Genomic DNA, 21,556 nt, shown 5'->3' on the forward strand with positions numbered 1-21,556 from the left:
AGACTCGAGCAAGATCTAACCTTGTCGGGAAAGGTTCAACTTCTTGTAGCCACTTCTCTTTGTGTTTACAGAGATTTGTATATGGTGATGGATGAAAAGTACATAGGTTTTACACGAAGGAATTGATACTACAATACTAAGGGAAGGTGGCAGAGCTTTTACACTAGACAAAAGATGGCTTTTCCTAAGGGAGTTATACCTAAAAAGGATTGGATTTGGACAAGATTAAGCTTTCTGGGTACAAACTGGCTTGAGAGTAGAGTTTGTATGTCTTTTGATTGCTTGGTTGAGTGTCCTTGTTTTTGGTGTCCCATTCTCCTTTTATAGACAATTTGGCCCTAACTATCTTGGCTTTGTTTTTGGCTGATGGCTTTCGAAGGGTTGTAAGTCATTGCATATTTACTTGTCATGCCCTTAAAAAGTGCTTTCTGTCTGGTGGTGAGGTGTTCTCTGTTGCTCATCACTTTCTTACTGAAAATAGTTTGCATTTATCTCGGGCCTGTTGACTAGGCTCGGGTAAGTCTCATTTATTTTGGCGCCTTTAGGCCTCTACTGTCTCGAAGCTTAAAGTTAAATATAAACTCAAACAGTGCCCCCTTTAATCATTATTAAGTCTATTAACCGAAACATTAATAATGATTAAATACTAACTACATGCTTTGACTCAAGACTTGCACCATTTACTCAGCCATTTCGAATAAACCTTTGCACTAACCCATTATCTCCAACGTTAACTAACTGCTCGTTAAATAACCTCCATTTAAATTTCCTTGGCCAACACTTCCATCAATACTTACTAATTTCCAGAATTCGAATCCTCGAATCCTCTTGCCTTCTCCTCTTGCTTTTTGCCTTTAATTACTTTCACTTATTCCTTCCAAAAATCAACCATGGCCCCCAAACTTCGCCCTGCATGCGAATTTGAAGAAGGGATCGTCAATTTGCACTGTCGGCTTAACAACCTTTATTGCCCTCTGGCTAGCCTAAACCTGTCCATTTTCTTTGAAGAATGAGGGGTGCACTTTTTGGGGCCTGCCTGAAATGCTCGAGTCCCTATTACAGTGGAGAATAACATGCCCACTGCCAATTGGTTCACCCCTAACCCTTACTCCGTCAAGGCTGGAATCTCTGCCTCCAAATAGTCGAATTTTAGAAGGGGTTTCCCTCTGATGAAGGATAAGGCTTGGTCTTAGTGAGTGGATAAACTCGAGCCCATTTAGAAGCAAAAGTGGATGGTAAATGGCATCTACAAGCTCATCATGATGTCCAAGGTTACTATCATAGCCAAGGCCAAGCTCTTAACCATTGCACTCATCTTCTGGAATAATGGGACCAATACATTCGATTGCAGAATGGGTCCCAAGACTCCTACAGTCTTAGATATGGCTCAGGTCTTCGGCCTGAGGCCCTCAGGCAAGTGTGTGGACATCACACATGACTGGTCTTCGCCCTCTTGCCTAACTACTGAAGGTTCGGAGGTTTCTGAGTCAATCACCCGCTTGGAGTACAATTCCTCCACCTTCATAAGCTATGGGACATCTTTCTCGGGCTTTATCCATTTCGAGAAGAAAATGTTCAGCTCACCCTCTCCCACTGCAGATAGGGCCCAGGAACATATATACTTCCTCCTTTATTGGTTAAACAAGCATGTGTTCCCCAACAAGTTAAGGGAAGTAAAGCTAGAGTGGATCCCTTTGGTGGAGGTACTGCATTCGTTCGATGATGTTGCCACGGGGCCTTTTATCCTGGCACACCTTTACCACCTTCTCCATGAGATAACCAAGGGCGAGCCATTCAAGACCAACCTCAATGGGGCTACCTGGATGGTTCAACTTTAGCTCTAATGATACTTCCCCAAATTTCAGGCACCCAACTTGGAATTTCCCGATGGCATAGCTCCAGCCGGCATCTTGGCAGAAGCTTCCATTACCAACCACTCCACTCTCGCCTACCTCTACTTCTTCAGAATCTGTCGAAGTCAGGGTAGATTTGGAGTGTGGGTGCCTTCGTGCTTAGGAAATACCCTTGGTTCTCATACCAAATCTTCCAGGATTTCTTTGGAAAAGATGTCAGCAGCACGTGCAAGGAGAAATTCATAAGTTGCATTTAACAAAGAGACCTGGCTTGGGAAGTGCGAAGTAACCGAGTAGGTACGAGCGCGGGCTAAAAGTCTACCACCCCAACTTCTATGGTAGATAGGTGGGATTTAGGTAGGCAATCCCAGTGCCCTTCTTTGACTCCCTGCATTGTGGAACCTCCTATAGCCTCCACTTTCTTTCAGAGGTGACTTTTCCAACAAGTCGGCGCAGCCTCAAAGGGATGAGCCAAATTGCGCACAATCTTGTGACCTTGAACTTTAAGTGCACTCCCTCATTTGCCACTTGGTAAAAGGCCAAGTGGTTAAAGAAGTACAATAAGGATATCAGGGAGGCCCACGATCGACTATTCAGGCAAGCTTTCTTCAAGTCTCTTTCAAAGAAGGATAAGTTTGAGAGCTAGAAGAAGGCCATCAACCAGAAGACGCAAGTCCCTGTTTTGCTTTTCTTTATCATGCCTTCACAGTTTGTCATTTATTAATTTTTTTTTCAAGTTTTGCAGACTAAAGCAACACTAAAGAAGTGAATGTCCGGCCAGAAGAGGAGGCTGCAGATGCCTTGGTTCTCCAAAAGGCTATTGCTGAGGCAGGAAGGCAAGAAGTAGGGTCCAGCCAAGCTGCTGAGGATGCTGGATACATCTCAGAGCTCTTCAGTGAGTCAAAGGTCGAGGTTGGGCCTGAATGTACAGATAAGGGTGTTTTGTCGGGCAAATGTTACTGTTGTGGAGTCTTTAGAATCTGAGCCCGAGGAAAGGCCTCAAGCTTAACCTGCCTTGCCTCTTCCCAGGCTTCCAAGCCTTATTCTGCCCATCCAGTTGAAGCGGGCATAAAGAAACAAAAATTCTCCATTAAGTGACTCAGCCTTAGTCTTTTCCTTCCCTAATTTTGATTTTTCTGAGTTCCAAGCTAACTTCCCTCTTTTTCTTGTAATCAGGGCCTCCAGCTACCAAGAATCCTGCCCCCACTCCCAGAAAGGCACGGTCGGGCACATAGTATAGCAAGAAGACATGGAGGTTCTTGCCAAGATCCTTGAGGAGTTGAAGGTATGTTTTTCAATACCTTGAGCACTAAGTTTATTCTGAAGCTCACTCTGCTTAATATTCTTACTAAATTTTTGTTGTTTTCCTGAAATAAGATACCAGAGCAGAGGGGACATCCTAGCTCGAGCCTTTTTTTCCTCCAACCCGATCGATGCATCTTTCTCCTCCTCGGGCCAAGTCCTCAGAGGTATACTTCTCTCTTAATATTGGTTAAGTAGTATTTCCTAAGCTTCAAAACTAACAATCAATTTTATTTGTTTTTTAGGCAAGGAGAGGTACATCTACAACTCAAGTCGAGCAATCATCATCTCCTAGTTCTTCCTCCCTTCCTCCACCTATGGTGGTCACTCTTACTTCCCACTTTAATCCAACAACTGGGAAGATGCTTCACTACATGGAGGATGCCAGTACTTCAGTAAGACTTTTTTTCCTTAAGCCCTTTTTAACTTTCTCTTCAAGTTTCTTCAATAACTTTTAATTTGTGTATTATTTTTTCCAATCTTCTCCTGTGCAAGAGACAACACACCAGCCACCACCAGCTTTTGGGGAGCCTAGATACTTGTCGTCTCAGAGGTAACTAGCCCGAAGACTCCTTAAGCTCCTTTTTGGGCCAGCCTATCTGCTTCTCCTAAGGCAGTTACAGCAACAGAGGTTCCTCATCATAAAGCTAAAGGTTTAGCTCTGGTATACAAGCTCTTTCTTTTATGTTCTTTCTTTAGTTTTGGTGTAAACCAACCTTTTAACTTACTCTTCTCTCGGTTCAAAAACAGGCTTTTGGTAAGGGTTCGGGCAAATCTTCCCGCCCTATCCTGCACAAGGTGGTCATTCTTCGGCCTCCTAAGGCCTCTGGAGTCACAGGAATCCCCATCCCTAGGCCCAGAAAGACTGCTGCTGCTACTTTTGCTTCTGAGTCTCTTCCCTTTATTTCTACTGAATATGCCTCTGCCGTTGTTGCCTCTGGGGGTGCTGGAGTAATGCCTCTACCTTTTGCATTTATTCTAGCCACAACCTCTTTGCCTGAACTAGTTAGAGAGTCCGAGCAAATCAGGACTAAGCTGAGGTCTCCAAGGCTCCCTTTTGAGCCTCAACATCTTCAAGATCTGCACCGAGTCTTCAAAGAGTAGATTTAGAGGGACTTCACTACTTCTTCAGCCTTAAATCACTCTAAGAAGCTGAGAAAGCACTCACTGAGTTGTACTAGGCTCAGCAAATGTCAAATGTCCAATATGAGTCATTCATTTCCTTCTTCGAGAACTTGATGGCTTTGAAGGATCAACACCTTCGGGCAGAAAGGTAAGCAAACCGAGCAGAACTTCCAGCTCTTTGCAGCAGCTAGTGGAGGAAAGCTCGGCCATGGAGGATTGCATCATGGTGGTTGTTGCTGAGATCCAGAAGTTGGAACAACAACTCTCTTTACTGAAGGCTGAGCAAATGATCCTTCGAGCAAGCTTTACCAGAAAATTGAAGAAGTGAAGAAGGTCAACCTTGAAGTGGAGGACTCCGAGGCCAACTAGCCAACAACAACATCACCTTAGAAAAGCCAGTTCGAATTTTCACTATCATGTAGACCTATCACTCTAGGATAGCTGCTTTAGCCATAGATGTAAACTTGCTTGGCTAGGACCTTTTGTAACATTCTCCCATTATAAATGAAAGATCCATTTTTCTTCACTTTGACTTGTCCATTTACACTTAACTGTTTTAAATAAAAAATGCTCCATCACTTCTTCTAGTGTCTAGACTTCATCAATGTAACAATCTCTAACATCCCACAGAGTTGGATAATACTTCTTTAAAACCTTAGTATTAATTGAATGTCTTTGCAAACTTCTTTCTAAATCTTCCAAGTAATACCCTCCTCTATATAATACTTTGTTGATGATAAAAGGGCCTTCCTAAGTGCGACTTCATTTTCCAAAACCTCTAACTTGAGCTCCTAAAGGTAGAACTGCCTTCCATACCAACTCTCCTTCCTTGAAGGTTTTCAATTTCACTTTCTTGTTGTAAGCTCGGGCAACAGCTCTCTTCCTTTTTGGATCTTGTTTAAGGCTTCAATTCGGACTACTTCCAAATCTTCGATCCTTTGACATATGGCATATATTCTTCACTATGCAGACCAAACTGGTTTAGAAGCCTTACAGAACCTACATTGATTTTGATAGGGATTACAACATCTTGCCTGAAGGTTAATGCATAAGGGGTGGCCCCAGTTCCTGCTATCTTTGAGGTTCTGTAAGCCCAAAGAGTATCTCGCAACTTCTCATGCCATCTTTCTAGGCTGTCTACCTCCGTTTTCTTAATAATATTCACTAAGATCTTATTGTTAGCTTCTGCTTGACCATTTGATTGGGGATAATAAGGGCTAGACTGGATCATCTTTATCTTGAACTTGTTTGCAAATTCCTTCACTTCTTCCGAGATAAAAGATAGCCCTCTGTCTGTAACAATTGTCTCGGGCACCCCATATTTGTGTAAGATTTAAGTCTCAATGAACGTATTCCCAGCAGATGAATTAATGGTCTTCACAACTGAAGCTTCTACCTACTTGGTAAAGTAGTCAGTTGCCACAATTATAAAGGTGTGTCCATTGCTGGAAGCTGGGTAAATTTGTCCAATGAAGTCCTATTGCCCATTATCTAAAGTGCCAAGGCTTTACTACTGGATTCAAGGGTACTGAGGGTATGTGTTGGAAAGGTCCATGTATTTGACATTCTTTACAACCCTTGGCATAAGCTTTACAATTTTTTTCCATGTCAAGCCAAAAGTAGCCATACCTTATCAGCAACCACCTCATCTTGGTTCTAGCTTGATGTGCCCCATAAATGCCTTCATGCACTTTAGCCATCACCCTCATCGATTCTTCCATGCCCAAGCATTTCACCAAAAGCCTATATAGAGTCTTCCTTAGTAAGGTTTTGTCCCACATCACAAACTTAGTTGTTTGCTGCCTAATTTTCTTACTTATGGGAGAAGAAGAGTCTTTTAAGTACTGCATGATGAGTGTTCTCCAGTCTTCTACCTCAGGTTCTTTGGTCATTATATCTAAACTAAACTATCTCTCAAAGATACAAGGGAGATTTCTTCGTTGTACCTCTACATTTACCTCAAATCTCTTTTCTTGAATCAGTGCTTCAAAAACCATCTATGCCATCAAATTAGTAATTAAATTTGCTTCTTTGGGGACATGATTGATTGACACTTCAGTTCCCCAATAACTCAACAACTGAGTAGCTGCCAAATAATAACCTACCATTGTGATGTGTCTGCATTTGTAGTCTCCATTCAATTGATTAATCACCAGCTCAAAATCACCATATATTTCAACCTCAGTTGCCCTTAACACTATTAGGATTTCTAGGCCAATGATCAATGCTTCGTACTCTGCTTTGTTATTGGTAGTATCTTGGTAATCCAGAAGGAATGAGTAACAATGTTGAATTCCCTTTGGATCAATGATGACAATCCCAGCTCCTGCAGCAATTTGAGTGCAAGACCCATCGAAATACAACTTCCAGGGACTTGTGTCCTACATCACATGATGATGATATAATGTTCAGTGGCTTTACTGCTAACCTAGATATACATGATTCTTCTGAGCCTGTTAATTATAAACAAGTAGTAATGTCTGAGTGTTAGAGAAATGCAATGACTGAAGAGTTTAATGCTCTTCAAAAACAAGGGACTTGGGAGTTAGTACCATATTCGGAAGACAAAAATATAATAGGCAGTAAGTGGGTTTATAAGATAAAGAAAGATCAAGAAGGGAAGGTGTCTAGATATAAAGCTAGACTGGTTGCACAAGAACAAGGGTTGGATTATGAAGAAACTTTTAGTCTAGTTGTTAGGCATACCACAGTAAGACTTGTTTTATCACTTGCAATAACTTACAAATGGGAATTGAGACAATTAGATGTTAAAAATGCATTTTTGCATGGAGAATTGCAAGAAGAGGTTTTTATGAAACAACCTCAAGGTTTTCAAGATCCCAGATATCCCAATCATGTTTGCAAACTTCTTAAGTCTTTGTATGGTCTGAAACAGGCTCCAAGAGCCTGGAATGCAAAATTCACAAGTTATCTTCAAGCTTTACAATTTCAATCTTCTCATTCAGATCCAAGTTTATTTGTCAAAGTTAATGGGAGTGATGTTGTGATTCTTCTACTATATGTAGATGACTTTATAATTACTGGTTCATGTTCCAAGCTAGTGCAGCATGTGATTGATGATTTGTCCTCTGTGCTTGATATGAAAGATATGGGGAAACTCATTTCCTTGGGCTGCAAGTTAGTTACAGAGATAATGAAGATATTTTTATTAATCAGTCAAAGTATGTGACTGATCTTCTCAATAAGGCTGGGATGTTGTCTTCTAGATCTTGTTCTACTCCTAGTAAACCTCATATACAGTTGTTGAATGATGAAGGAGTACCATTGGCAGATCCTACAATGTACAGAAGTTTGGTTAGAGCTTTGCAATATCTAACCTTAACTAGGCCAGACATTGCATATGCTGTCAACTATGCATGTCAGTTTATGAACACACCCACTGAGTCTCATTTTTGTTTGGTAAAACGAATATTGAGATATTTGAAAGGTACACTACAGTGTGGAATCACATACTCTACTGCTAAGAATTGGAATTGTGTGCATTTAGTGATGCTGGCTGGGCTAGCTGATATAAACACTCGAAGGTCCACCACTAGCTATATTGTCTTTTTGGGGTCGAATCCAATTACTAGCAATCAAAGAAGCAAGGAAGTGTATCTAGAAGTTCAACTGAGGCTAAGTATAAAGCATTGGCTAATGTTGTAACTGATGTTGCTTGGATAAGACTGGTTCTTAAGGATCTTCACTTATTTCTTTCTGCACCACCTGTCTTGCATTGTAATAATTTGTCCACTCTAGCTTTGTGTTCTAATCCAGTCTTTCATACTCGGATTAAACACTTAAACATAGATTTTCATTTTCTTCATGAAAGAGTGCAGAAAAGAGATTTGGAGGTTCAATATATTTCCACAAAAGCTCAGGTTGCAGATGTTCTAACTAAAAGGTTACACAACCCTCTATTTGTTCATCATTGTTTCAATCTCAGACTGGGATATCCCAGCTGAGATTGAGGGAAAGTAATAACAGAATGTACACCTCTACAATTAAGTTAGCTTAGTATGTACACCTCAGCAATTAGGTTAGCTTAGTTATTAAGTTTTGGCAGCTACTATAAATATGTGTATAACTGTTTGTAATTCATTAATTCTCAATATGGTGAAAAAGTCAACTTCTTCTTCAAGCTACTTTTTCTCTCTGTTCCATATTTTCTAAGTTCTCCATTTTCACGAGTTCTACATTTTCCTGATTTATGTACTCTTTGATTTCCATGATTCTTCCATAGTTATCAAAATCGACAGGATTCCTGGCTTTCTGCCTAACAAATCCTAATTTAAAAAAAAAAAAAAAAAAAAACTTAAAAATAGATTTGAAGCTACTGTCAAATTTGACAGCAACATCTCTTGTTACCATTTCATGTCATACCACACAGGAATTAACATTTCGGTTGAAAAATACTTGTGTTGTCTTTTTTTACTGTTATTATTGACGAAGACATTTTAACATGTGTGCCTGTCAGTGTGTACGATGTGCGTGTCAGTATGTGTAAGAGCTGTGGGTTATTGTGCGTGTGGCATGTGGCATGTGGCGTGTGATGTGTAGAATGTAACATTTGTTCTTTCTATGCTAACATTAAATAAAATTATTAAAATACTTTTGATTAAAATTAAAAAATTTTAAGTTCTTTTTATTAGTTTCTTTTTAATTTAGTAAGAGCTAGGTCCTTATATGATAATAAATGCGATATCGACTCCAAGCTCCATCTTGCATTTGAAGAGTTAATGATGAAGGACAATACTGTCGGAATAGGCCCTGGAACCACTTCCAAGAGGACGAGGGCGAGTGTAGTTTGAAACCAAAAGCCAATTATCATGCCAGATACTAACACAGTTCTTGCAAATGAATTCTAGAAAGATTTCGTTGGAAGGTATGTTGTGGATGTAAATTTCCGCATTCTTCTCGTTTGACAAAAACACTCTTGCAAAATAATAGCACCTAAGATCAATGCCAAGAGCCTCACGTGCCTATGATGAATGGGGGGCTTTGACTGAAGAATTTTCGATGTCAAAGTTAGAATTTGAGAAAGTGTTTAGAGAATTTTAGGGAGAAAATGAACTTGCATTTTGATGTGAAGATGAGGCTATATATAGGGGTGTGGTCGGCCCTATTTGGAGAAATAGGACCGGCCACTTATGGTGATATTTTGAATATAATTGCAAGATATTATGTCAAATAATATCTTGCAATTAATTTGGTAATTAATCCCAATTTGAAAAGAATAATTAGGAGTTACCTTGTGGGTGAGGATTTGATGAGGAGTGATGAGAGGGTTTTGAATAAATACCGTTTTGATCAACTTTGACTCTTCCTTGATTGAGCCATTATTATTCGTTGCATGCGTATGAGAATCCCGGTATGCCTCGAGAATGTCCTTTTAATCCTAAAGTACACGTGTCGCTTTCATAATTTTTTTGATTATTTTTTGCTCCATAAATGTCACCACACCTGTTGAGTTGCTCTCATAAAAAAAGAACAATAGGTGTAGAAATGTTCAACTTTGATGCAATTAGAGAGAATCACCGTCCGATAGACGTGATAGTGAGTACTGGTGGGCTTTGGGCCTTGTACATTTCCAAATCAAACTAGTGTCATTATGCATTTTAGCCTATTCCACAAAGTCAAATCTGTCTGTTGATAAAGACAGTTCTTTCTTCCCATCCAATCAGTCTTCTTAATTTTTTTGCAGTGAAGACAATGGAGGGAGGGGGTCGTTGACTTACAATCCTTAGCATCCATCCGAGTACTTCAGTTCTTGCATCAATCATCTCTTACAGAGTTTTTTCTGCGATCGATCCCGTGCTTGTTAATGGCTGCTTCTTCGTCTTCTTCTTCTTCTTCTTCATCTGAAGGTCGTCATTGGAAATACGACGTCTTTCTCAATTTTAGAGGCGAAGACACTCGTAAGATCTTCGTTGGCCATCTCTACAAAGCTCTGGATCAGAAAGCAATTAACACCTTCATTGACGCCGAAGAGCTTCGGAAAGGCAACGACCTTTCGGAGCTCCTTACAGCTATTAGCAACTCGAGGCTATCGATTGTTGTTTTTTCCGAAAACTACCCTTCTTCGACGTGGTGCTTGAAAGAACTCGTCCAGATAATGGAATGCATGGATATACACAAGCAGATAGTGGTGCCTGTTTTCAACCAAGCCAATCCATCCAATATTCGTAAACTCGAGGGAAGTTTTGCAGAAGCTTTTGCTAAACATGAACGCCATTCTAACGTTGACGTGAAGAAGGTGCAAAGCTGGAGGTCCGCTCTTGCTAGAGCCACCGATTTATCCGGTTGGGATTCGCAAAATTATAAGTAAGTTTAATTTGTTCACACGCACTTGCTATTAATGTATTTTCCTTGTACAAATATCATAACTAAAAACTGTTTATTTTCTTAATCATTGTTTAAAGATTAACTGGAGATCATTAGTCACCCTTGTAAATGTTCACCAGTTAGATTAGTTTTTGCATATATATATATATATATATATATATGATCAAGAAAATAAAAAATTCAGATTATGAAATTTGTGCGGTTAAGTGAAAAGTGATAGTTTAGTTGCAGTTCCTGATCCCTAATTGTTATAGACTCAAACCTTATGCATTTTAGAGTTTTTTATTGAAGTCCCTCTCTTGCTACATATGACATAATAATAAAAGATATGCACTAATACCAATAAAGACTCAACCATTTTTTTGTTTTTTTTGCTTTCATTTACACTACCAATTTAATTATTCAAAATTGCTTATGAGTTTTGATAAAATAATAATAATAATAATAATAATTGCTTATGGATGCATTCTAGATTATAAAAAAAGGGGATTTTATTTTATTTTTATAAAATGAGTCCATTTATATAATAAAATTTGGCTACATTATATATATATATATATATATTTGGTAGATTTACATAAAAACGTGGATACGTTTTATATAGAAAACAATGGGTACATTTTATATTAAAAAAATAATGGTACATTTTAGATTAAAAAATAAATAGATTTTACATTAAAAAATGGTACTTAGAAAAAAAAATAGGGATACATTTTACATATAACAAAGTGGTACATTTGAAAAAAAAAAAAAAAGGGTACATAAATAAATTATGGGTACAATTAAAATTTAAAAGAAAATGGGTACAATTTAAAAAATGATTGCAAATTAAAAATGGGTACAAACTAGAAATAGAAATATATGATAAAAAGTTTAGCCATAAATATAATATATCAAAGGTAACGTTTCTAACACTAAATATGACATCCCACATCGCACAGGAGAGTGATCCTTAAATGTATATTCCCATCCCTACCTAGCACGAGGCTTTTTGGGAGCTCACTGGCTTCGAGTTCCATGGGAACTTCGAAGTTAAGCGAGTAGCGCGCGAGAGCACTCCCATGATGGGTGACCCACTGGGAAGTTCTCGTGTGAGTTCCCATAAACAAAACCGTGAGGGCGTGGTCAGGGCCCAAAGTAGACAATATCGTGCTACGGTGGTGGAGCGGACTCGGGTTGTGGTGGGGGCCCGGGCCGGGATGTAACACTAAATGAATATATTTAAAAATAAAATTTAATTAATTATCTTGACATGTAAATATTTTGTTTTTGAATAATTAATGGAGTTAATTAAAACGGAAGGATCTTGATCAAAATTTGGAAAGGAATAAGATTTTAATCAATGAAGTAGAAAAAATAAGGATGTAAACCTATTTCTCCAAGTTAAAATATGTTTACCGCAATTAAGTGAACATGGTGGTGCATGCAACAAGTATTGCCCTTCTAATTATTCAGTTTTCGTTTACTAATTTGGGCTTGTTAAAAAACTTAGCTTTTGCTTTTACGCTTTCGCAATGCTAATTCTAAAACTTCTCAGGGATGATGCCAAGCTTATTGAAGATATTGTAGATGATATCTTTAACAAATTGATCCACGTCTCATCAAGCAAAGATAATGGCTTGGTTGGAATGGATTACCACATAGATGAAATGAATTTACTATTACATCCTGGGGTGAATGATGTTTTCGCTGTTGGAATATGGGGTATGGGAGGTATAGGCAAAACCACCATCGCTCGAGCTGTTTATGATGAAATCGCTTGTCAATTTGAAGCTTGCTGCTTTCTCGAAAATGTCAAGGAAGGCTTCTCGAATAAGGTGCAGTACATATGCAGGAAGTGCTTCTTTCTAGAATCTTGAAGGAAAAGATGCGGAGTTTAGGCACGTTGGATCGAGGTTCCAAAATGATAATGGAAAGGCTACGAAGGAAAAAGGTTTTCATTGTTCTTGATGATGTTGACAAATTATCCCAAATCGAAGACTTACTTGGAAAGCAGCATTCATTGGTGGCGGAAGTAGAATCATTATAACCACTAGAGATATGCAATTACTAAGTGGAGTTGATGCTGTATATAAGCCCAAGATCTTAAGTGAGCCAGAAGCTCTTGAACTCTTCAGGCAGTATGCCTTCAGAACAAACCAACCCACAACAGATTATGATCGTCTCTCGAGGCTTGCCCTACAACATGCTCATGGTGTGCCTTTAGCACTCAAAATCTTGGGAGCTTTGCTTGATAACAGAAGTGTACAGGAGTGGGAAGATGTGTTGAAGAAAACAAAGAAAACTCAGCTCATGGGAATTCAGGATGTTCTTAGAAAGAGCTTTGATGGGCTAGACGATTCAGAGAAGGACATATTTCTAGATATTGCATGTTTCTTTAAAGGGATGGAGAAAGACTATGTAACTAAAATTCTTGATAGCTGTGGCTTTTATCCCCTAGTGGATTAGAAGTACTAGTTAACAGAACTCTCATCACTATCGCAGATTACGATACACTTGAGATGCATGATTTACTGCAGGGAATGGGGTGGGAAATAGTCCACCAAGAATCTAATAAAGAGTCTGGAAGACGAAGTAGGTTATGGATTTATGAAGATGTTCATCGTGCATTAACTCAAAATACGGTAAGATATGTTCATTACCTCTTTCTTTTAAGCATGTAATTGAGTAGAAACCTGAAGTATGACAAAAATCAAAGTCTGGATATTTTCACTCACTGAATTTCCACAGTTTAGGCTACAGAAGCAGTTGAAAGCATAACCCTCGACTTGGCCAATTCAGGAGAGGTATACTTCGAAACTGAAGCTTTTGTTAGAATGAAAAAACTAAGACTTCTCAAGATCCATTGTAGCCGATCCATGGTATACGCATCATGGGAGGATCTATCCCATCCAAATGATGACTGTAAACAACACATGAGTGGGGATTTAAAATTTCTCTCTCATGAGTTGAGGTGTCTACTCTGGCATGGGTGCCCCCTAAAGTCCTTGCCATCCAATTTCCACCCCAAGAATCTTATTGATCTTGAAATGCCTTATAGCCAGATTGAACAACTTTGGGAAGGAACCGAGGTACGATATTCATTTTTCATATGTTTCTTATGAATGGTTATGTTGTCAGATGCCTTATTATTTATTAGATGTTTTCCTGGTTGTCGTTACAGCATCTGGAAATGTTGGAATTCATCAATTTAAGACATTCTCAATACCTTAACAAAACCCCCGATATCACTGAAGCAAAAAATCTTGAGATTCTAAATCTCGAAGGTTGTACAAGTTTAACTGAAGTCCACCCATCAATTTCAGATCTTGAGAAACTTGTTTTTTTGAGTCTAAAAGGATGTAAAGAACTTAAGATTCTTTCAAGCAGAATTCACATGAAATCTCTTAAAACCCTTGTTCTTTCTGGCTGCTCAAATCTTGTTAAGTTTCCAGAGATTTCAGGAAGTATGCAGGAGCTATCAGAACTTTATCTAGATCGGACTGCAATTGAAGAACTTCCCTCATCGATCAGAATTCTTACGGGGCTTGTTACTTTGAACCTAAATCGTTGCAGAGAACTTAAGAGTCTTCCAAGCAGCATTTGTCAACTCAAGTCCCTTGGATATCTTACTCTATCTGGTTGTCCAAGACTTAAGGAGTTCCCAGAAATTGAAGAAGATATGGAAGGATTAAGAGAGCTTCATTTGGATGGAACATCTATCACACGGATTTTCCCATCAATTGAACGGCTTCGGGGGCTTGTGATACTAAATTTGAAAAACTGCAAAAGCATCGTCTGTCTTCCAGACTGTATCTGTAATTTGGCATACCTTACCCGTCTCACAGTCTCTGGGTGCTCAAGGCTTTATCACTTGCCTGAGGACTTAGGAAATGTAGGATCCTTGAGGGACATTGATGTAAAGGGAAGTAGTTTACGTCAACCATTCTCTATGTCAAGTAGGCTTTTGCCTCCAATATTATTATTTCCTGGATGGAAGAAAATGAAGGCACCATTTCTATTTATAAAACCATCAATATGTGTTGGTGAATACTATAAAAATTTGAGACAGCTTGATTTAAGTGACTGCAAACTGTTGAGACTACCGGATGTTATTTCTGTTCTCTCCCAATTGGTCACACTAATACTTTGCAGAAACAATTTTGAGAGCTTACCTGCAACTCTAGATCGACTTCATTGTTTAAGACATCTCAAAGTAGAAGCTTGCAGGAGACTGAAATCAATACCACAGCTTTCATCGAGTATAAAGGACGTAGATGCGCATGATTGCACTGCTTTGGAAACAGTTTCAACCCCAAACCCGCATGATTGCACTGCTTTGGAAACAGTTTCAACACCAAAGCCTCATAATATGAATCTTTACTTCACATTTTCCAATTGCCTACAGAAGAAATCCATTCAGGAATATTGTGGAAACTCTCTCTCATCATCAGGTCTCTCTCTCTCTCTCTCTCTCTCTCTCTCTCACATATGTACACAAGTTGAACACAAATTAAGTCAACCGTTGTTTTGTACTGTTGCAGGGTAATCAGCTCCAGCTTCTTTCCTTGAATATGTCTCTCCCTGGAAGTGAAATTCCAGATTGGTTCAGCCATCAGTGCATGGGGTCTTCGGTAACTATGCAGCTACCGCTGAATTCATACCATAATAAGGTATTGGGGTTTGCTATATGCACTGTTAGTAAGTTCAGGGGTGCTCATTATTGTGCATCTGATCTCTCTGTTCGATGTTTTTGCACCTTCAAAGGAGATCATAGTGATTTCAATTACAATTTCTATATGGTTGATTGGGGATCCAGAGTCAGATTCCTTGACTCAGATCACATCTTTCTGGGATATGTTCCATGGTCTAAATGTACCTTGATTGAAACTGGAAAGCTGCCCAGTAAACATTGTTACACTGAGGCTACATTCAAAATTGTAGTAAAAGAAAATGGAGTCTATGCGAGCAATTTCAGGGGCTGCAGTACGATACCCTTCTATTGGAAGGGTCGGACTTCATTTCATTTATGCCAATCATGAGACAGACAGCAGTTGCTAACTATGCTTAGATGAGCAGCCAGGGTTGCTGCTATAATGAGGCTGGATGGTCAAGCGAAGGAATGCTTCTTGTAAGCAAGGGGTGCAATATCCTTAAAGGAATTCAAAACATTACTAATCTGAAAATGACAGTGGTGAAATGCCTTCACTGGGAATTGTTGATGACCCGGAATGGTGGTGGTGCAACCCTGCAGATTGGTTTTCTCTTCAGCTCACATTAACAATGTCAAGAAAAGAAGTTGTTTGGTTGAAAAACCTTCTAGTGAGTGTCATTATCTCTGTCATATTCTGTCATCTCTGTGTTCATTCCTAGCCAACCAATTTTTATTTTTGGTTTCTTGACCCAAAAGAAAATTTCACTTTGATTTGCAGCTTGCAATTGATGATTGTTTTCATCCTCAATTGGTGAGGCAGTAACTCGATGTGGATTTATACTTTGTGCAGGTTGCTTGATGAAGGGGAAAACAATTGTATTTGTTGGAGTTGGGAACATCTTCCTATAGACTTAATCGTTTAATGCTTTGCCTTGATTGGTTTAATACAAGCTTGTAATATCTTCTGTTCTCTACTTTGCCCTCATATAAGTTTCAAAGAAAAGTAGGAACGCTTTTGATTCCGAGAATAAAAGGTACCTACTTTTGCTGTGAAAATTTGTTGTCTCTGGCCTGAAATTCTTGACTTGTGTGACTTCAATCTGCTGGAGGTATCTGATGGTATTGCCCGTTGGAAATATTAAAGCTTTGAAGAAACTTTTTTGAGACCTTACATGAGACACTGACAACTCTCAATTTTTTTGCTGGGAATAATGTGATCTGTGACCATGTGATTAATCCTAACGCGCAGAAGGGACTGGTGGTGAAATATGGAGGAGTAGGAGTAGGTATGATTTTGGCAAACACAGTTGTGTCGCATTAGATTTTTTTGCTGGGAATAATGTGATCTGTGACCATGGAGGAGTAGGAGTAGGAGGAGGTGCAAAACCGAAGCATGGCGCAGCCCTAAATATCATCATGAAAACTATGAAGCGGAACTTCGTGTTCTTGGCAAATCACAGGTAAGAGTTTCCAATCAATAATTCAGGTGTGTTCTGTCTGTTTATATCGCTTTTTGTGTTTTTCTTTAAGTCTGCTCGATAAAAGTAGATTTCGATTTTCAGTCAGTGGCGGGGTTTCACTCTACAGAGGAAAAAGGATGCTGTCAACAAATAAGCAAAATATACCGGTAGCGTGTATACTGGTAGTTCACCAACCCCTGACCGGCTGTTCCCACTTCCTTGTTTTGGAAGCAACTTTAAATTGCTGCATTGTTGCTGCTGTAGGATTGTGATTTGTGACCGTGGGATGGGATTTGTCCGAGAGCGCAGAAGGGACGGGTGGTGACAGATGCTGGGGAGTAGGTATGATCTTGGCAAACACAACCTGCAAATGGAGAGGAGGTTGTTGCAGATTCCCAACTGGTTCCTGCTTTTGACACTCCACAGAACTGTCACTAACGTTGGCCCTCTGGTTTTGAACTACCACGCCATTGTTTCACCGTTCAAAGGTGCTTATATGAAAGTTGAGGCCTCGGACGCTGAATGTCACCAAAGCCAATCAGAAGCTGTCTTATAAAATCTCATTCACTTCAAAATTCCAGCAGGCAGTCCCCCGGTCGGAGGGTTGGTGTGGAAGGATGGAGTGTAGAGGGTGAGAAGCCCTATTGTTGTACTCCGGCTGCCACCGCCATAAATCGTGCACTGGATTTTTTTTTTTTTTTTTTTTTTTTTGGCGCGAATTAATTTCAATGTGTGTTTTCATTAATGTTTTTGATTAAACAGATTTTCTGTAATAGTTAGCCTTTTTCCTTGCTTCTTGCCATGATCTTCTAGCTGTTGTCAACCTTACAACACAAGCGAAACAAGAAAGTGTAGTGAAAACGTAGATTATGCAAGTTCAAATCTAGGCAAATTTTTTTGTAATTTCATAAGCAATTTGTGGAGTTCTAGTAGTTTTGTAGCTAACAACATATATATCAAAGATCTCAGAGTAGTAGCGTTATTACCGTGACATCAGATTAGATGCCAAACAACCATTAATCGCCTGCTTTCTGCCTACTATGCCGATCCGGAGCTCTTGACAACTATCCGAGTATCAAACTCTCGATTGTAGTTTTTTTTTTTCCAAAAACTATGCTTCTTCCATGCTGTATTTAAGGGTTGGTTTGGTATTGCTATGCTTTGAAAAAAAACTGTTTTTGTTGTGATGTGAGAATAAGCAGCTGTGAAATAAAATAGCAGAGTGTTTGGTAAACTTTTTTGTAAAAGTGCTTTTGGGAAAAAAAAAAAAAAATACGGTAGTGTTTGGTAAACTTGTATGTAAAACGGCTGTGATTGTGTGAAATGACCAAAAGGGTATAAAACTATATGTGCTATTAATTTAATTTTCTTAACAAATAAAAGTGAATTACTAAATATACTTTATTTTTAAAACAAAAATATGTATAAACTTTATCTTAAACATATAATCTAACCTTTAATAAGAAATCATAATCCAACATTCACTATATAATTCAGCATTTAAAATATCTATTTACTATACAACTATTATTCTTTATCTTTTCTTTTATTATGGAATCAAAATTTTTTATTCCCTTTGCCCTTGTCATCTCTCAAATCCCCTTCCCCTTGCCATCCCATTAGACTTTTCATCGTCTTCTTCTTCTTCTTCTTCGTAATCTTGCTTCTCGTCTTCGTCTTCGAGGTCAGCATTGGCTTTAAACTTACAGGTTTTCTCTTCGCCAGTGGAGGAGGAGTTGTTGAAATTTTCTGGGGTTTGAATTTTAGTTTCGACAGCCAACGGACTGTTATGGGGAACTTCAAGCTCTGGGTTTTGTTGGGGCAATCGGTCTAGTCGCTGCAACTTTGGGTTTGCACTTCCATGGCCATGGTGAAACCTAGTGGAGCCGTGGTCTTCCATGTCATTGAAGAAGTCCATCGTCGCCTGCTGCATCACTCTGAAACCTAGATTACCCAGAATCGCATATCACCCAGAAATCCAAATCTTCCTATTCTACCTTCCAATTATTCAATTCAATATTCCAATTACCTTGAAATAAAGGTTGAAAAAACAAAGAAATTTAACCTTTTTATTGATGAAGAGTGCTCGAACCAGAAAGTGAGGGTAGGTTTGGGAATTTGGAAGTTTCATTAATAAAATCACTATAGCTCCGTGTTTTCACAAGAAGCTGATTTCTGAAGCTGCCTTTTGCAGCTTCCCATTTTTAGCTTTGTTTCATCTAAAACTTTGAAATAAAGCTGTTTTGGGGGTGTTTACTAAACACCAAAAACTCTTCTAGGTTTTCTTTCATACCAGCTTTTTTTAAAATCACCTCAACCCCAAACCATACCTAAAACAACGGGTTCATATTCTAGAATGTGTGGATACAAAGAAGCATATAGTGTTGATTTGAGTAGTAATTGTAAATGTTATTGGAATCCTATTTTAGGTAGGATTAGGTTATGTAATCTTTAGGATTTAGTTTCCTTATTTTTTTAATTACTTTTTCCTTGTAGAATATAGTGTGTGCGCCTATATATTGTGAACCCTAGAGGATAAATAATATAACGAAGTATTAATCTATTTCTTCTTGGCATCAAGAGCTGGGTTTCGTTCAAAATTCTAAACAATAAACCGTGTACAGTTGATGTGCTTCTGCAATTGTGCACCGCGTATAATTGCGACTAGTAGTTGGCTTCTCTCACTCTATTGTCGACTATAAAAATTAATTTATAAAAATAAAACTAAAAAAAAGTACACATACATGGTAGGCCAACCTAATAACCCAAAGGAAATTCTAAGCTAAATTTGCCTCAAAAAATGAAGTTTTGGGTTAAAACTCATATTTGGTCCAAGGGTTGGAGCAAGTTGGGATGGTTTAGAACCTAAAATTTGAGTTTTACTACAAGAATTGGAGTAGGTCTAAGGACACTCCCATTGGAGCTAATTTCTTTTGGGTACACTATTCCTTAAAGTCCCTAAATAAATCCTGAAAAGTGGTAGTTGGAGTCCCTAATTTTCTTTCAGGCACATGAATATCAGAGATGCTCTAAGTTATTAAAAGTGCATTGTCATTATTATTCGAATTCCAAATGCATGTGAGCAATTTTCATGTTGCATTAGGCTCGCTGCCGCATCAGATTCCACGGGCGAATCAAACACATAACTATTTGCCTTAAAAAAAAAAAATTCCCTTGATTTATGAGGGATAAAGATAAACCAGCGTAATTTTCCCAAGAATCTGAGAGTTTTCCCGGAAACCCAGTTGGAGAAAAGGCACGACTTCTGCATGACAATCACCTACAGCTGGTTGGTGCTGATCGGCGGAGTTTTTGCGTATACTCGAGGCGCGGCCATCGTATTGCTCCTCGCTCTTGCTGTATATATCAGTGTCAAGGACTTCAAGAGGAAGAAGAACTATTATCCTGCTTTGAATCTCGAAACGGATACGTTTACTAAGATCATAAGACGTTAAAGGGGGAAATAAATAAAAATATCTTTGTTTATTGAGCTCACAAATAGGTAACTTTTGTAGCTTGATTAATTTGATAGATTTAACTTTGCTGATAATAATGTTGGAAATGTGAGTTGTTCCCTCTAATGATCTGGAAGCTTCGTGCTTCTGCAAGAGTGGAAGACTTTACTTGTTAAAATTGTTTTTAGGTTTGTACTTTAATCTTTGTCTTTTGTATATTGTTATGGAGAAGAACTTACATGCAACTCGGGAGTGAAGGTGGCGATATCCCAAATCAATCACACAATGTCATGTGAGTAAAGAGAAAGACACTTTTTGGTATAGAGTAATGCTAGAGGCACCAAAGTAAATCCCAAAGTTTTGTTTCTCCACTCACTTCATTTGTTTATGTCTAGGCTCATTTTAAGCAAGGTTTATTTATGTCTTAGAACAACAGAGTTATGCATTAGTCAATGCAGTAAGTTTCGACATTCTTTGGTTGTTGCGTAAAACAGTTGGAATTTCTTAAGACAATGGTCCAACAGAAACTGTAGGATTGTGTATTATTGCAACCCAATGAAGTTTTGGATAAAGATTTAGGGTTTTGGAGTTTGGAGGGTGCATTTAGGAGATGATATATTTGGTCTAATACTTTCCTTAGTTTTCATTATTGTCTGTAATTCTCCCCTTCTAGCGGTTCTCTTATTTCTTTAAATTAGTATCTGATCACTCATTACCAATTTTAATTGACTGAGATCTTATTAGTTTTCAGATTTTGATCGAAATCCCTAACATTAATGTATTAATGAATTTACATGTGAGTTACATTATTATTTTTTTAAATGAAAAATAGGAATTTAGTCAAGGTTTTACTACTTGCACCTTTATTAAACTCATAATTAATTTTAAATTCAAAACATTTTCAAAATAAAAAAAAATTAGAATAAGTTTGTGCCCATTAATTTTTTATAAAAAGATTTTCATTTTTTTTTAACCTTAAATGTACCCATTTGTATAATTTTTTTTAAATTTTTTTAATCTTAAATGTACCATTTTAAATATACCATTTTATTATATGTAAAACGTACCTTTTAAAAATAGATATAAAATGTACCCTCTTTTTTTTTTTTTTTTTTTTTTAATAAAATCCATTCAATTTAATCCAAATTTTTAAACTTATATGGGTACATTCTTTTTCGTTGGTTTGAGAATGTATCCATGTCAATTTAATCGAAGAAATTTACTAAAGCCTAATATCTTTCTTTTTTGTGTTGGTACATGTTGTGGTACAATGTTTTTTTTGGTTAATTTTGATGAGTATACCCATATATATATTATATTGGAGAGTATAATTTGTCTTTAAATATTTTTAATCCCACAAATTATCAATTTAATTTAAAATGT

At 38.1% G+C, this 21,556-nt stretch overlaps 1 protein-coding gene and 1 long non-coding RNA gene across 3 annotated transcripts; both read left to right on the forward strand.

The window, feature by feature from the left end:
* Window positions 1-9,992: 9,992 nt before the first annotated feature.
* Window positions 9,993-15,141, forward strand: LOC103943837 (disease resistance protein RPV1-like; the record flags this gene model as incomplete). The annotated part of the gene is given in 7 exon segments (XM_048587443.1): window positions 9,993-10,604; window positions 12,163-12,437; window positions 12,440-12,625; window positions 12,628-13,053; window positions 13,056-13,249; window positions 13,361-13,696; window positions 13,789-15,141. Coding segments are annotated over 7 exon segments (3,270 nt in total), but the record flags the coding sequence as incomplete, so codon positions are not given.
* On the forward strand, window positions 15,142-17,772 carry LOC108867002. 2 transcript variants are annotated; one of them, XR_007259610.1, is made up of 4 exons: window positions 15,142-15,926; window positions 16,109-16,718; window positions 16,821-16,900; window positions 16,983-17,772. It is a non-coding gene; the product is annotated as an uncharacterized LOC108867002 (long non-coding RNA). The 2 variants fall into 2 exon arrangements; XR_007259609.1 differs by having other exon boundaries at window positions 16,821-17,772.
* The last annotated feature ends 3,784 nt before the right edge of the window (window positions 17,773-21,556 follow it).

The sequence above is a fragment of a genome, unplaced genomic scaffold, assembly GCF_019419815.1.
Source record: "Pyrus x bretschneideri cultivar Hongxiangsu unplaced genomic scaffold, Pyrus_bretschneideri_v1 Contig267, whole genome shotgun sequence".
In the NCBI taxonomy this organism is placed as follows: domain Eukaryota; kingdom Viridiplantae; phylum Streptophyta; class Magnoliopsida; order Rosales; family Rosaceae; genus Pyrus; species Pyrus x bretschneideri.